Genomic DNA, 14,150 nt, shown 5'->3' with positions numbered 1-14,150 from the left:
GATTCCTGGGTCGGGAAGATGCTCTGGAGGAGGACGTGGCGATCTATTTCAGTATTCTTGCCTGGAGAATCCCATGGACCGAGGAGCCAGGTGGGGCTACAGTCCATAAGGTTGCAAAGAGTCGGACATGATTGAAGCGACTGAGCACGCATGGACCTGCAAAAAGGCCTGAAAGCCTGGCTAATTTGTACACACCAGTTCATGCTGTGGGCTTCCCTGGTGGCTCAGACAGTAAAGCATCTGCCTGCAATGCGGGAGACCCGGGTTCAATCCCTGGGTCAGGAAGATCCCCTGGAGAAGGAAATGGCAACCCACTCCAGTACTCATGGATGGAGAAGCCTGGTGGGCTACAGTTCATGGGGTTGCAAAGAGTCAGACACGACTAAGCAATTTCACCTAGTTCATGCTGTCTTGGGCACTGGTCTGCATAGTTACAAATGGAGAAAAAAAATTTTTAGTATAAGAAAATATTTTTCAAGATAATGTCATTTGATACAACATAAATACTTGCTCAGTCTCTCTCTCACTTCAGTTTGAAGTAAGAAAAAGAATCCAGTCAGAGAACTATTGTGTGTTTAAAAAGACATGTTTCTTGGAATTAAAGGTACAAAAATGTACATCTCCCCCTACCCCTTCCTTCCAGAAGACCTCCAAATGAGGATGAGTTAGGAGGGTAGGAAGCCGTTAGCTTTTATACTTCTTGCTCTAAAGGTGTCATTGAATAACTTTTCTGATGTTAGGGACGTGCAGTGATTATCCTAACCCCAAGACAGACCAGACAAGGCTGCCGGGGGGACCACAGAGCTGGCCCCTGGCTGGGAAGTGCCCTAGACTACTCTAGAGAGCTGGACCAGAGTGGAGCCCTGGGCCTCTCTCCTCGTGGGCCTCCTATCATTGTATGTTGGGAGAACTCAGGGAGTGATAAAGTGCTTTTTACTACTGTAGCCATGTTTATTTGGTCCCACCTGACATATCTTAAACCAACGCTGGAAATTTCCATTTCTGAGAGTAATTGGCTGTCTCTGGACATTTCCAGAGCCAAATTACCTGCTAGAGCTAAAAAAAGCAAGACAAAACATACATGCAAAACCTCAAAGATGGACTCTGGGACAAGAGCAGCCGAGGCAAACAGAGAGTGGGCACCCCTGGCTCTTACACTCGGTGACATAAACCAGCGGCCTTCATGCCCAAATTAAAGAGTGCCAAGCAGGTGAGGGGTCCCAGCTGTTGTGCAAACCGGTGTGCAGACCTCTTGAGGAGCCCTGAGCCGAGTGGTGGCCGGCAGGCCCCTTCCCGTCCGGACTTTGCTGGAGCAAGCCTGGACGGCTCCCTCCTGGCTCAGATTGTGGTGTCTCATCGATGCCAGGGACGCTGAGGTCTGGCTCGGAGCCCACAGAGATGCATCGAGAATGACCTCAGCGGTGCCCCCCAGAAAGCAGAGGCCACACGACCAGCTGCTCTTGACCCGAGCTGGCCCAGAGAAGGCCTTCAAGATGGGGAGACCCCTGTGAGTGGTCCACTCTCACTTCTTAGCATCTAAATAAAAGCAGCTGTATACCCCCCCCAGTTTTAGCTTCTGTGCATCTATGAGGCATGGGTCCCCACTGAGAAAGCCATTTCTGGTCTTTCCATGGTCCTTGACCTGAGATTCTCCAGGCATGGTGCTGTCAGCTGAGTAATGTGCATGAGAAAAGAAACCTGTGTCGGGAGGAATGTTTTTTTTTGGGGGGGGGTGCTAAGTCAAAGGGGTGCCCTGCCGTCTCCCTGAAATGTGGGAAGGAGACTCATCCCCATCCCTCTCCTGTCTGTCTTGGTTAGAACAGCTGCAGAAGAGCCTGCCGGCAGTGGGTTTTGCTTTAGAAGCTAAGGTGTGTGCCTGGGAGCCCAAGCTGTGACGTGAGTGACTTAAGCAGCCCAAGTGAACAGAGGATGGGGTGTGCACCTCAAGGAGAAAGATTTTCCACACCTGTTGCCCTGCCATTGTGGCCTGGGTATGGGCGTCCTTCCTGTGTTTTCTGAAACCCTAACAAAATACCACAGTCCGTCCTTCTTTATCCCCGAAGATGTCTCTGAAGTTATAATGCCATGTTCTAGCTGCATAATGAAGGATCTAGCTGGTCTGTCCCGATCTGGAGGGAACGGATTTGCTTTTTCAATGTACTCTTTAGGTTCCAACCCCACAAGCATGAAATACTAGTCACACACGTTAAAAAATACTGCCGTTTAATTTTCTAGTCACGTATTTTAAAAAAGCCGATACAATTAGACTCTTTTTCCCCACATCTTCTCAGATATGCCCCCTGCAACCACCCCAAAGCAATGCATCTTAATTCTAAGCGGAAAACCCACTCAGAGGAAGCCCATAAGAATTTGTCCCCCAGTGGTCACTGGGTGTCCAGACGTGTGAACGAACCCTGTGAATGTTCATGGCTGACTCTGAGCCCTTCCATTCTTTTTTTTCTATGAGGAATGATATGATTACATGGCACTGAAAGCAATAAACACAAAAGGCTTGGCTTTTTCTTCTTTGCCCTGCGAGCGTATATTTCTATTCCCACTACGGTCTACATCAGCTGACCCATTTACACCCCTGTTACTCATAATGAAAAATAGTTCTTTTGTCACTGACTGGCCCTTACATTTGTATACAAATGACAGACTGTAAAACTGCTGCAAACAAGACACACTCTTCATTGATACAATACGTTTCCACTGCAGGTATGTTGAGCACACAGGCAATCACCGTATTGTATTAGAGACATTTTATTGAAAATGCGAAAATAGGAAATGTATTATAGCCTAAAATAAATTACATAACATATACAGTATATATTTATATCTTTAAAATATTTTTGTGTTTAGGTTCTTTCCGTCTAGGAATTTTGACTAAATCAAGAATTTAGTGAACCGTGTCCATAATTTTTTAAAGAAAAAACCCGCTTTCCAAAACTTAGAAAAATATACTGCACTGAATGGATTTCAAATGTGTCATTTCAGGGAATATCACATAGTGACTTTGCTGTCGTTTATAAAATGTCTTGCTTTCTCATGTGACGTCAGAGGCGAGGACAGAAGAACACTTGGAATTACCTGTACCCCAGGGTTAGGACTAAGAACGGCAGGACCAGGTCATAAATCTACTTCCAAAGCGAGGACATAGCAACCTGGCATTAGATGCTAGATTATGACTTAAAGCTTCAGTTCACTTTATAAAGACTAAAATGTAGTTAGAATGCTCCTTCTCCCTTGCTTTAGTGCCATCTTCAGGAAAGGTGAGTGAAAAGCCTTCGGGGAAACTCATGCCCAGGGACGCCGGTGATGGGGGGACAGGCTTTGGGACAACTTTGACAAGGCAGTTCTCGTATGTACACGGCTGGTGTGACAGCGAGCGCACACGCAGATCCACGAAGCGGCCAGGGGAACGCTGTCGGCGTGTTGGTGTGCTGCTCCCGGGACACCTCTAACCTGCCCGCCGGAGATTATTTCCGGCCGGCCGTCGGTCCAGCACGTTTGCACATCCATTCCTCAGCGCCGCCGGCCACCCCGGGCTGCAGGCAGACCCTGCCCTCGGCCCGGGTATGGCAGACGGTTCAAGACGCCACGGTGCGAGGCCTCAGCCACAGCCCTTGGCACAGCCACGTGACCTGGAAGCGAGTTGTCACCGTGATTCTTGAGCGATGCGAGGGGACAGGGTGAGTCTGCGGCCTGCTGGGCGGTGGTGGCCGAGGGGACGCTGGACGGCACAGCCGCGGTCCTTTGGTTCCAAGTGGAGATTGTCCGAGGACGGGAGGGGTGGGGGGAGGCGACTGCAAGGCGGCTATGTCTTTGGGCTTTTCACGAAGCGGGGGCATGAAGTCAGTTGTTTTGTTTCCACAAAGCAGTGGTGAGACCGTTCCACAAGTCCCTTCATGAGCGTGGGCACACCCGGTATGCCAGAGTGTCCGTGAAACCTTTAGATCAAGGCCTCTTTTGTTACCCAAACAAAAACCAAAAAAAAAAAAAAAGAAAGAAAGAAAGTGGAAGAAAACACGTCGGGGAGGAGTAGATGGCGGCGCTGGGGCATCACCTGGGCCCCCTGCGCCTCCCGCCCGGGGGGTGAGGGGTGGGGGGCGGCCTCATTCCTGCTCCTCCCGCATCTCCACGATGTCCGTGCCCTCCTCCGCCGGAGGTATGTCCGTCATCGCCGAGTCCTCCCCCTCGGCGGCCGACTCGTTCTCCATCTTCTTTTTCTAGACCAGAGAAGACGCATCAGGGGGGCTGGGGCGGCCGTGGAGGGGGAGGTGGGTGGGAAGCACAGCGTGGCAGAGGTATCAGGGGACCCCTCGCCATGTACTTGGATCTCATTTATGTTTGGGGGCGACCTCGTCGAGGCTGCATTTTTAGGTCCGCGTGTTCCTTTCAGCGGGGTGACTGGGGAGTTGGCTGCGTGCCGGGCTCTGTGAGAGGCACTGGCGGGGGTGGGGGGCTCTTGTCTCCCATCTCCCCTCCCATCATCTATGAAGACCTGGCACTGCCCGAGGACACCACCTCTGGTGCCCTCCCCTCCCCTCCCCCTCATGACCATCTGCAGGCTCCCACACCAGGGGGCGTGCCCTGCAAGGGTGCTGTTCTGTTGCCCTCTCTCACCTGTTTCCGATAGACATAGCACGCTGCTATGGCGACCATGGTGGATTCTCCCACAAACCCCGCGAGGAGGGAGCCCACGCCCAGGGTGGCTCCGTGTACCCTGGGGATGAGAACGCAAAGGGCATCTGTCTGTTAGAGACCCGCGGAGGCACAGAGAATCAAAACCCAGCCAAAACCCAGGCAAGGTGTAGGCGACAGGGGTGCCTTCGAGATCTGCCTGTTAGCGCTGCACCTAATAAATATTCCACCTGGGTGGGAGAGCGGCCTGGGATCCCCTCCGGGCCCTGCGACTCCCACTCCTGCTCCAGATCTCAGCTCAGCATCTGCTGGGGAAGGGGCACGTCTCCCCGCCCGGCCCCGGGTGCCCGCAGCATCCCGCCCCTCCTCTCTGTAGAGTGCAGTTTCCCAGTAGACGGGGTCCCAGGAAAGTGGGGATCCCCGAGAACAAGGGCAACATCCTCGCTCGCTCCCTTGCGTTTTTCACCTTGCCCCTGCCCGCCACACCACGGTGGATGCTCAGTGCTGACCGTGTGGGTGGGCATGACCTCGGAAGTGCTTTTCTAGAATGGATCTCAACAGCCTCCAACCTGGTCCCCTGGGCAGAGAAACGAGGCATCACTCAGCATTTCTAACTCTAGACACGCTTGGGGATTTCCCAGGAAAAAAAGCTGATTTAATCTTCTGGACAGAGTGCCTCGGTGGCAGCAGGATCCCATAGCTCCGCCCGCACCTCCCCCACCTTCACACGTACCCCAGGTAGGGCAGGACCAATGGCAGCAGGATCCCATAGCCCAACGCCCACCCCCCACCCCACCACGTACCCCAGGTAGGGCAGGACCACGAGGCTGGTGATGAGAACAATGATCCGCAGCACGGAGCTGGGCGCCAGGACGAAGGTCTTCTTCAGGGTCATCAGCCACCCGGTCAGATGGGCCCTCACGGTGACTGGAGGGAGAGCCAAGGACTGGTCAGCAGTGCCCCCCTTCTCTCCATCCTGCTGCTTCTACCCCCAGCTCCGCCCCCCAGAGCCCGCCCGCAGCAGCACATCCCTGGTCCCAGGGGCGGCTGGGTGGGACCCAGGCCCTGCGGCTGCCGCCCTGGGCCCATCTTCCTGCCGGGGTTCCTGATCCCTGCCTCGGGGTTTGGAGGAGACCCGCCCCGCCTCTCCCCTTCCCCTACTCGGCTCCGTGCGCAGCATAGGCCTTAAGTGGCGTTTTCCCACTGTGATCGCCACCCCTGGGCGGGGAATGGAGGGGTGGTGCTGCCACTCCCTCCACCCTACCCTCACCCCCACCCAGCCTCAAGCTCCCATCACGCCCGTCTAGGAAAACTCAAGAGAAGAGCGGCGACTTGACGGCGGTCCAGTTTGATTCCCGGAGCAGAAAACCTGAACTGGACGCCCGGTTTCCCCGCGCATGTGGGCGGGGCGAGGAAGGGCCGAAGAAGGAGGTCCGGCTCACTTCCGGGTTTCTTTCACAGCCTTCCGACCGCGGACCGCGGCCGGCTCCATCTGTCCACGCCTCACAAAGACCTCACAGCAGGTTCCCAGTACCCCGTCTCCCCAGCCTGATCTGTGAGCTTCGGGAGCGCAGGCAGGGCACCGGCCCCAGCACCCAGGAGGGGCTCCACGGAGGGTGTGTCAGTGACGACCGGCTGATCTTGGCTGACGTTTCAGTTCAGTTCAGTCGCTCAGTCGTATCCGACTCTTGGCAACCCCATGGATTCCAGCACGCCAGGCCTCCCTGTCCATCACCCAAACTCATGTCCACAGTTTACTCGACTCATGTCCATTGAGTCGGTGATGCCATCCAACCATCTCATCCTCTGTTGTCCTCTTCTCCTGCCTTCAGTCTTTCCCAGCATCAGGATCTTTTCCAATGAGTCGATTCTTCTCTTCGCATCAAGTGGCCAAAGTATTGGAGTTTCAGCTTCAGCATCGGTCCTTCCAATGAATATTCAGGCCTGATTTCCTTTAGGATGGACTGGTTGGATCTCCTTGCAGTCCAAGGGACTCTCCAGAGTCTTCTCTAACACCACAGTTCAAAAGCATCAATTTTCAGCACTCAGCTTTCTTTATAATCCAACTCTCACATCCATACATGACTACTGGAAAGGCCATAGCTTTGACTAGACGGACCTTTGCAGACATTTAGGTTTGATCTGAAACTGGGCGGGGTTTGAGGAAAAAGGAGGTCTAGTCCTTTATGGCAAGTAGGGGCAGCACAAGGCACAGACCTATGGAGGGGAAAGAAGCGCCCACTCCTGGAATAAAAGCTCATGTCCAGTTTGGAGGAAGAATCTGCATCTGACGCAGTGTTCCTCCCGCCCCCAGTGGAAGAGTTGAATTTTGAGGTACAGGTGGCTGCACAGGCAGGATGCTAACCTGAGGGGCCCAAAGCCAGCAGGTTGCAAAGATAGGTGGGGTCGGCTGTCTTCAAGCAGCTGGTTTGACAGGCGAGGAAGGGGCGAGGAGAGGAGATTCAGAGTCCTACCCCAGTCCTAGCTCTGGGACTCCAGCCCCTCCTCAGGTTCAGACTGAGGAGTCAGCAACTAGTGCCTTGATCTCCAGGTGGCGGCAACTCTCGGGTCCCTCAGTGTCCCGCCCCAACCCCAGGGATCAGGCAACACCCCAGGCAGCCGCCGGGAACGCCTGACATCTAGGAGCAGGGGCAGCTCCTGGCCTGACTTGGGAACAGCTCAGGGTGGCAGGTGAGCCATCAGCGCGGCGTCGACTGGCCCCACAGCCCCTTTCTAACCGCAGCCTTGCTCCTGGGTTCTTTTCTCCAGCAGTCCTTTTAGAATCTCAACAGATGCATAGATTTGTGTCACCAGTCGCCACAGTGAAGGCAGGGAATGGTTCTACTGCCCGGGAAAACGACTCATACTATCCCCTCAGGCTCTTTCTACTGAATCTGCAACCACTGTCCTTTAAGAAAGAAACTGCCTTTTTGACTCGCTTCTCCAGCTTTCAACCTGCTGGATAATATCTTTGCATCTTTTTAATCCACCGTGAAACTTTGAAGTGTATACACTTATTTTGTTTGGGACAGAACTGGTAATGTTTCTAAAGAAAGAAAACTGAGTCAGGCATGAGAGTGATTAGGAATTTTTCTTTCATTCTCTGTTTTCCTTTACCTGGAACCGGGAAGAAGGAAAAGATACGCAAGGGAACAACGCAGAGTTCTGCAAAGGCAAAGTCCACACCGATGATGTCTATCAGAATCTTCTCGGAAACATTGGGAGTCCAGAACATCACAAAACAGAGCTGCCAGGGGAAAAAGGGCAGGAAGCAAGATTATTAGAAAAAGGTGTAAAGGAGTGAAATGTGACAGGTATTACATGGTCCCTGAGGAGCTAGGAAAGAGGGTGAATGTGCCCAATTGGGGGGCTGGCATGTGGGTCCTCAAGTGCCACTGCCTTGCTCTCTTCTTACCTGACACAGGTAAGACCCTGGCCATTCATCACACCTGCCCACAGGAAGCCTGGCAGGGGGGCCCAGGTGGGAGCTAGGAAAGAGGGTGAATGTGCCCAATTGGGGAGCTGGCACATGGGTCCTCAAGTGCCACTGCCTTGCTCTCTTCTTACCTGACACAGGTAAGACCCTGGCCCATTCATCACACCTGCCCCACAGGAAGCCTGGCAGGGGGGCCTAGGTGGGAGGCAGGCATCTGAGCAGGTAGCCACACCAATGTAGAAAGTTTACATAGGCTGCTGGACAACTCAGTTCAGGGTGAACATGTGTATTAATGTAATTTTTACAACTTTAAGCAAATAATAAAAAGTAATCTGAAAGTATCTGGATGCATGCAGAACTCCACTGAATCAGATCTGGGAGTAGGAGAAGGGGTGGGGCAGGCTGTGAGAAGAGCTGCTGTTGGGGGTCAGCCCTTAGGGGACCAACTTTTTAAGCTTTGTGTAGGTATAATCGATAGAAAAACTGAATTTAAAAATGTAACAATATAACTTTGGAAGAGGGTGTTAGACAAATGCCAGTTTGTCTAACACTTGGCCAAGTTAAATGCCAATTTCATAAAATACTTCTCTGCTTTTCTTAAGAGGCAAGTGATTCTTCTCTAAGATGAAAGTGAATGCATTATAAAGTGAATTGCAGTTGTTCCCTGGTGGCTCAGCAGTGAAGGATCTTCCTGCCAATGCAGGAGATACGAGAGACTCGAGTTAGATCCCTGGGTCAGGAAGATCCCCTGGAGAAGGAAATGGCAACCCATTCCAGTATTCTTGCTGGGAAATCCCCTGGACAGAGGAGCCTTGGTGGACTACAGTCCATGGGGTTGAGAAGTGTTGGACACAATACAACAACAGAAACAGAACTCTGAAGGTTTAGAATATGGGCTCCTCTGTCCGTGGGATTTTCCAGGCAAGAATACTGGAGTGGGCTGCCATTTCCTACTCCAGGGCGTCTTTCTGACCCAGGGACTGAACCACGTCTCTTGTACCTCCTGCATTGGCAGGTGGGTTCCTTACCACTGGCGTGACTTGGAAGCCCATAACAATGTTCAGGCTTTGGGTAAATTAAGTTCCATAGAATTAGACTGGTCCTCAACCCCATGGACTGCAGCCTACCAGGTTCCTCTGCCCATGGGATTTTCCAGGGAAGAGTACTGGAGTGGGGTGCCATTGCCTTCTTCGAGTTACTATGTCATGTTGAAATTTATTAAAAAACATCTTGGTGGATTTGTTATCAATATGTTTCACTTTTATAAGTGCAATGGGACTTTTATTCTGTCTTGTATTTTTCAACATCTGGGAAAATATTCCATTTGGTTTTCAAGGATGACAGACGTACTATCATGTAATCCTGTTGCCTGATGGCAGTACTTCCACCGCATATTTGGCAAGAAGGGAAAAATACTTAGATCTAACAAGAGCTCAGAGGCTTTATTACCGAGTGGCCTGGACAAGTGGCCCTGCCGTCTTTTCCCACTGCAAAGCTGGTTGCCAGTTAGTCATTCATGCCCACAGCTGGGTGTGGTGGCAATTTCACTGAGCACAGCACTGGGACTCAGTCCTTTTCTTGACGGGATCATCCCTCCTTCCAAATATTTTCCACAGCTATAAGCATTACGTGCTAAGTGAGCATCACCCCAACTCTGGACTTGATCAGGACTTATGGAGGATAAGCTATCTGGGGTTCCTCACTGGCTGGAGTGAGCTCTCTAGGCTGCATTCTGATAAAAGAAAAATTTAAGCTTCCAGAAAAGTCATAGGCAGGCTTTCCTTAGTTTGTAACCAATGATTATTTGAATATGAGATAATGCAGTCTCTCTGTGCCTTGCAAAATCACTGTAAAGTGGCTTTTAAATGACAAAAAACTGAGGAAACAGGAGAGGGTAACTGCGTGTCAGAAGGAAGGTGTGAGCAAGCGCCTGCAACAAAGGTTACTTCCTCCCACCAACTTCTCGGCACCGATAATGTCCACCTGGAGGCTTTCCACTGCCCTGGAGGAGAGGGCCAGTAACCCCTGGAGGAGAAAGTCCAACCTCAGGCTTCAAGATAGTGAGTGCATCCATATTAACAGAGACACTGCCATAAGTACCCTGAGCAGGTGACTAGTTCTGGTCCCCTGAAAGCAAAGCAGTAAGGCTTGATGGATCTCTAACGGAGCTTCTCAGGAGGGAGGCTTGTCGTTAGATCTAAGGAATTATTTTTCCCTTCTTGTCAAATATGCGGTGGAAGTACTGCCATCAGGCAATAGGATTAAATGATAGTACATCTGTCATCCTTGAAAACCAAATGGAATATTTTCCCAGATGTTGAAAAATACAAGACAGAATAAAAGTCCCACTGCACTTATTGATACATCATTTCTAAAATTCACAGTGTGGTTTAACTTGGGACCACTGAGCCCCTCTGTTCTCCATGCGGTACCCGTCTGTGCCAAGCACATCCTACAAGGCCCTGTCAAGGCCACTGAAGTGCTTCTTCAGAGTTTTTAGCCCCACACACCTCCAGCCTAGGTTGGGTCTTTCTCTTTAGTTGCTCAGTCACATCCGACTCTTTACGACACCATGGATTGTAGCCCACCAGGCTCCCCTGTCCGTGGAATTTTCCAGGCCAGATTACTGGAGTGGGTGGCCATTCTAGAGCAAAGTAACTGACTGCTCTCAGTCTGATCTGGGCCTCAGCAGTCACAGGTTTAAAGAGAAGAAATACCACATGGATCAATGCTTCCTTTCTTTATCTCCCTCAAGTCTCTGAATGTGACTCAACCTTCGCCAGTCTGACCCATGTTTCCAGTATGAAAATGCTCCTTGCCTTCCAGCTTGCTTCTTAAGAAAAAAAAAAAAAAAGACTGGTTCCAGCATTGCCCAGAAAGGAATAATGTAATTCAGCATTACGTATAGTGTTGGTTACAAGCTGCAATACCTATTTGCGGGTCAAAATTATCCAAGAAACATACTGAGCCCTAGCACTGTAATTAGATGAGATTTAACCAGTCTGTTTCAGAAAACAGGAAACTCTAGAAGGTAACCTAACAAAGACTCTTTCAGGCAAAGTGTCTTTCTGATGCGTTCACCTGGAGTAGTTTCAACTTAGCTAATGCCCTCTGAGTTGACCAGAACATGCCGTGTTCTTCAAATATTTGCAGAGCCTAATGGCATTGACTTTTCCAAACCAGAACACAAACCTAATAAACGACTGACAGCAAAGATGATTTGTTTCTTGGAGTCGCTGCAGGGTTGGGTTTTCTGCTGCTGAGTGTGCAGTCAACATGATCTCATTAGGAAGCAGCCAGCAAAACAGAACAACCCACTCCATGCCCAGATCTTGATTTTTCTGTTTATTCTCTAATAAAAAGAACCAGAGCTTCTTGGAGAAATGGCTTATTCTAGGACTAGGGTGGGAAATGTACAAGATAATCAGCTGGAAACACAGGAACCCAGAAGAGAGAGATCCCAATGGCAAAGCTGGAGGAGTCAGAGCAGCTAAAAATGATGAGTTAGGACCACAGGACACTCATATACAGATACGGCTTTCCTGGGGACATGGGTAAAAAATGCCTGCCAGTGCTGGAGATGCAGGTTCAATCCCTGGGTCGGGAAGATCCCCTGGAGAAGGAAATGGCAGCCCACTCCAGTATTCTTGCCTGGAAAATCCCATGGATGGAGGAGCCTGGCGGGGTACAGTCCATGGGGCTGCACATAGTCGGACATGAGGGTTAGCGACTAAACAACGACAAACTACACTGATATAAGTAAACAAACGGGGAGACTTACCTGGTGGTCCAGTGGCTAAGAATCCAGCAGGGAACATGGGTTCGATCCCTGGGCTGGGAACTAAGATCCCATATGCGTCAGAGCAGCTAAGCACATGAACCACAACGAAAGAGCCCACGGGACCCAGTGAAGATCCCGAGCGCCGCAACTAACAACCAGAGCAGCCAAACGTCAACGAACCAAGCAAACAAGAGGGACGGATCTCCGGCACAGAACGCCCAGTCATGTACGTAGCTACTCTCCTCTCAGGGAGGTGGGCATATCTCCCACATCTGAAATGTGGGCTGATGACTAACTTCCCTCTAGAAAGAGGACAGGGAGAAACCCAGCAAAGACAGGCTTAGCCGTCAAGGTAATATCATCAGTAGTGACAAGTCACGTTGATAGCGTGATCTCTTGATAAGGTGGGATGAGAATGGCCATTTACCTCTGTGGTTTTCCCCTGGAAAGCAGTCTAACCATGAGAAAACCCCCAGACAAACTCAAATTGAGTACCTAACCAGTAGTCCTTGAAACTAACAAGGCCACAAAGACAAGCCAAGTCTGAGGAACCCCCACAGACCAGACGAGGGTAAGGAGACGTGGTAGCATGGATGGGATCCTAGAGAAAGGACGTGAAGAAAAAGCTTGTGAAATCTAAATAAACTGTGGCATGCATGCATGCTCAGCCTCGTCCGACTCTCTGCCACCCTTTGGACTGTAGCCCACCAGGCTCCTCTGTCCAGGGAGGTTTTCCAGGCAAGAATACTGGAATACCCCATTCTTTCTTCAGGGGATCTTCCTGACCCAGAGTTTGAACCCCTGTCTCATGAATTGACAGACAGATTCTTTACCACTGAGCCACATGAGAAGCCTGAATAAACTGTGGAGTTTAGTTCATAATAATGTACAGGGGTTGGGTCCTTAGTCATGACAAATGTACCATAGCAGTGTAAGACAAAGTGTGGGGTGAAGGGTCTGTGCTATCTTCACAAGGCTTCTGTAAGTCTAAAATAATTCTAGCCAATTCTCTGGCAGTCCACCTGGTCTTCCCATGTGGCACTAGTGGTACAGAACCCGCCTGGCAATGCAGGAGACCTAAGAGACCCAGGTTTGATCCCTAAGTCAGGAAGATCCCCTGGAGAAGGGATATGCTACCCACTCCAGTATTCTTGGGCTTTCCTGGTGGCTCAGATGGTAAAGAGTCCACTACGATGCGGGAGACCTGGGTTTGATCCCTGGGTTGGGAAGATCCCCTGTAACAGGGCAGGGCAGCTCACTCCAGTATTCCTGCCTGGAGAATCCCATGGACAGAGGAACCTGGTAGGCTACAGTCCATGGGGTCGCAAAGAGTCGGACAAGACTGAGCAACTAAGCACAGCAAAGCTAGGTTCCCAAATAGGGTGAGAGTGTACAGAAAGAATGGAGGAAGCCCCGACCTTACAGAAATAACACTTCTGGGCCTAAGATGCTACAATCTGACTCAATGTGACTGGGATCACACAATGGGCATCTCTCTCAAGACCCTCCTCATCCGGAGTCAGTCCCTGACCCGCCCTGGGACTGAGTCTCCTTCCCAAGAACTAGGGATTGGAATTTGAAGAAGCTAATGGTCTCCATCAGCATTTGAACTCAGAGAACAACCAAACCCAGCATGTTGGGACGTCTGTTTATGCAATGTTGGGACATCCGTTCCTGCACATCCAGAGAGGATTCCTTTCCATGAAGGAACAATGCCATGTTTTCACTTAATTTCCAGAAGCTGTTGGCCATTCTTTTGAGGAACTCACAAAGCTGTCTCCATTACCCTGAGTAATCAGGATTAGCACTGTCAGAAATTCTGATGCCCTGCAGTTAGAAGTGAACTACACTGCAGCTGTTTTGAATTAAAATAGTCCGCACTGGGCATCAGTTTTATTTGGAGGTTTTACTGAGAAAGAAGGGTTCAACTTACGTTTAATTGGGTTTAAGTCTCCAGTAAGGTAAACCGGTGGTTAACCCTCAACAATGCCACATACAAGGCGGTGGTTACAGGCCTGGCACAGGACTGTGCGCTGAGGGGCCCGGGATCTGCACAAAATGCTCCCATCAGTGCCATGCACAGTGTAGGTGATCGATCTTAGCTGTCATAATAAAAGGTTTCCTGGGACCACAATATAGCGCTCACTGTGGGGTCATCAGCAGGTGTTGAGATTAGCATCAATTTTATTTTCCTCTTTGTACTTTTTCCTGTTTTCCAAAAAACTGTGTCTTCTTTTTTTTCTGGTTCAGAAAACATTTTAGAATAAAAGAGACCCCTCTTACTGTCTT

General features: G+C 50.5%; 1 protein-coding gene across 1 annotated transcript in view; it reads right to left on the bottom strand.

The window, feature by feature from the left end:
* Positions 1 to 2,202: 2,202 nt before the first annotated feature.
* The window catches only part of ANKH (ANKH inorganic pyrophosphate transport regulator), a 170,018-nt gene continuing 158,070 nt past the window's right edge, over positions 2,203 to 14,150 (bottom strand). Inside the window, exons 9-12 of the mRNA XM_027519896.1 lie at positions 7,762 to 7,891; positions 5,448 to 5,571; positions 4,627 to 4,726; positions 2,203 to 4,229 (exon numbers count right to left, since the gene is read on the bottom strand). Coding sequence (XP_027375697.1) covers positions 4,116 to 4,229; positions 4,627 to 4,726; positions 5,448 to 5,571; positions 7,762 to 7,891 — 468 coding nt within the window. The 3' untranslated portion in view covers positions 2,203 to 4,115. The remainder of the gene's footprint in view (positions 4,230 to 4,626; positions 4,727 to 5,447; positions 5,572 to 7,761; positions 7,892 to 14,150) is intronic.

This window comes from Bos indicus x Bos taurus, chromosome 20 (genome assembly GCF_003369695.1).
Source record: "Bos indicus x Bos taurus breed Angus x Brahman F1 hybrid chromosome 20, Bos_hybrid_MaternalHap_v2.0, whole genome shotgun sequence".
Lineage (NCBI taxonomy): Eukaryota > Metazoa > Chordata > Mammalia > Artiodactyla > Bovidae > Bos > Bos indicus x Bos taurus.
The sequence above is the reverse complement of the archived record's forward strand: the minus strand, read 5'-3'. Positions and strand labels throughout refer to the sequence as shown.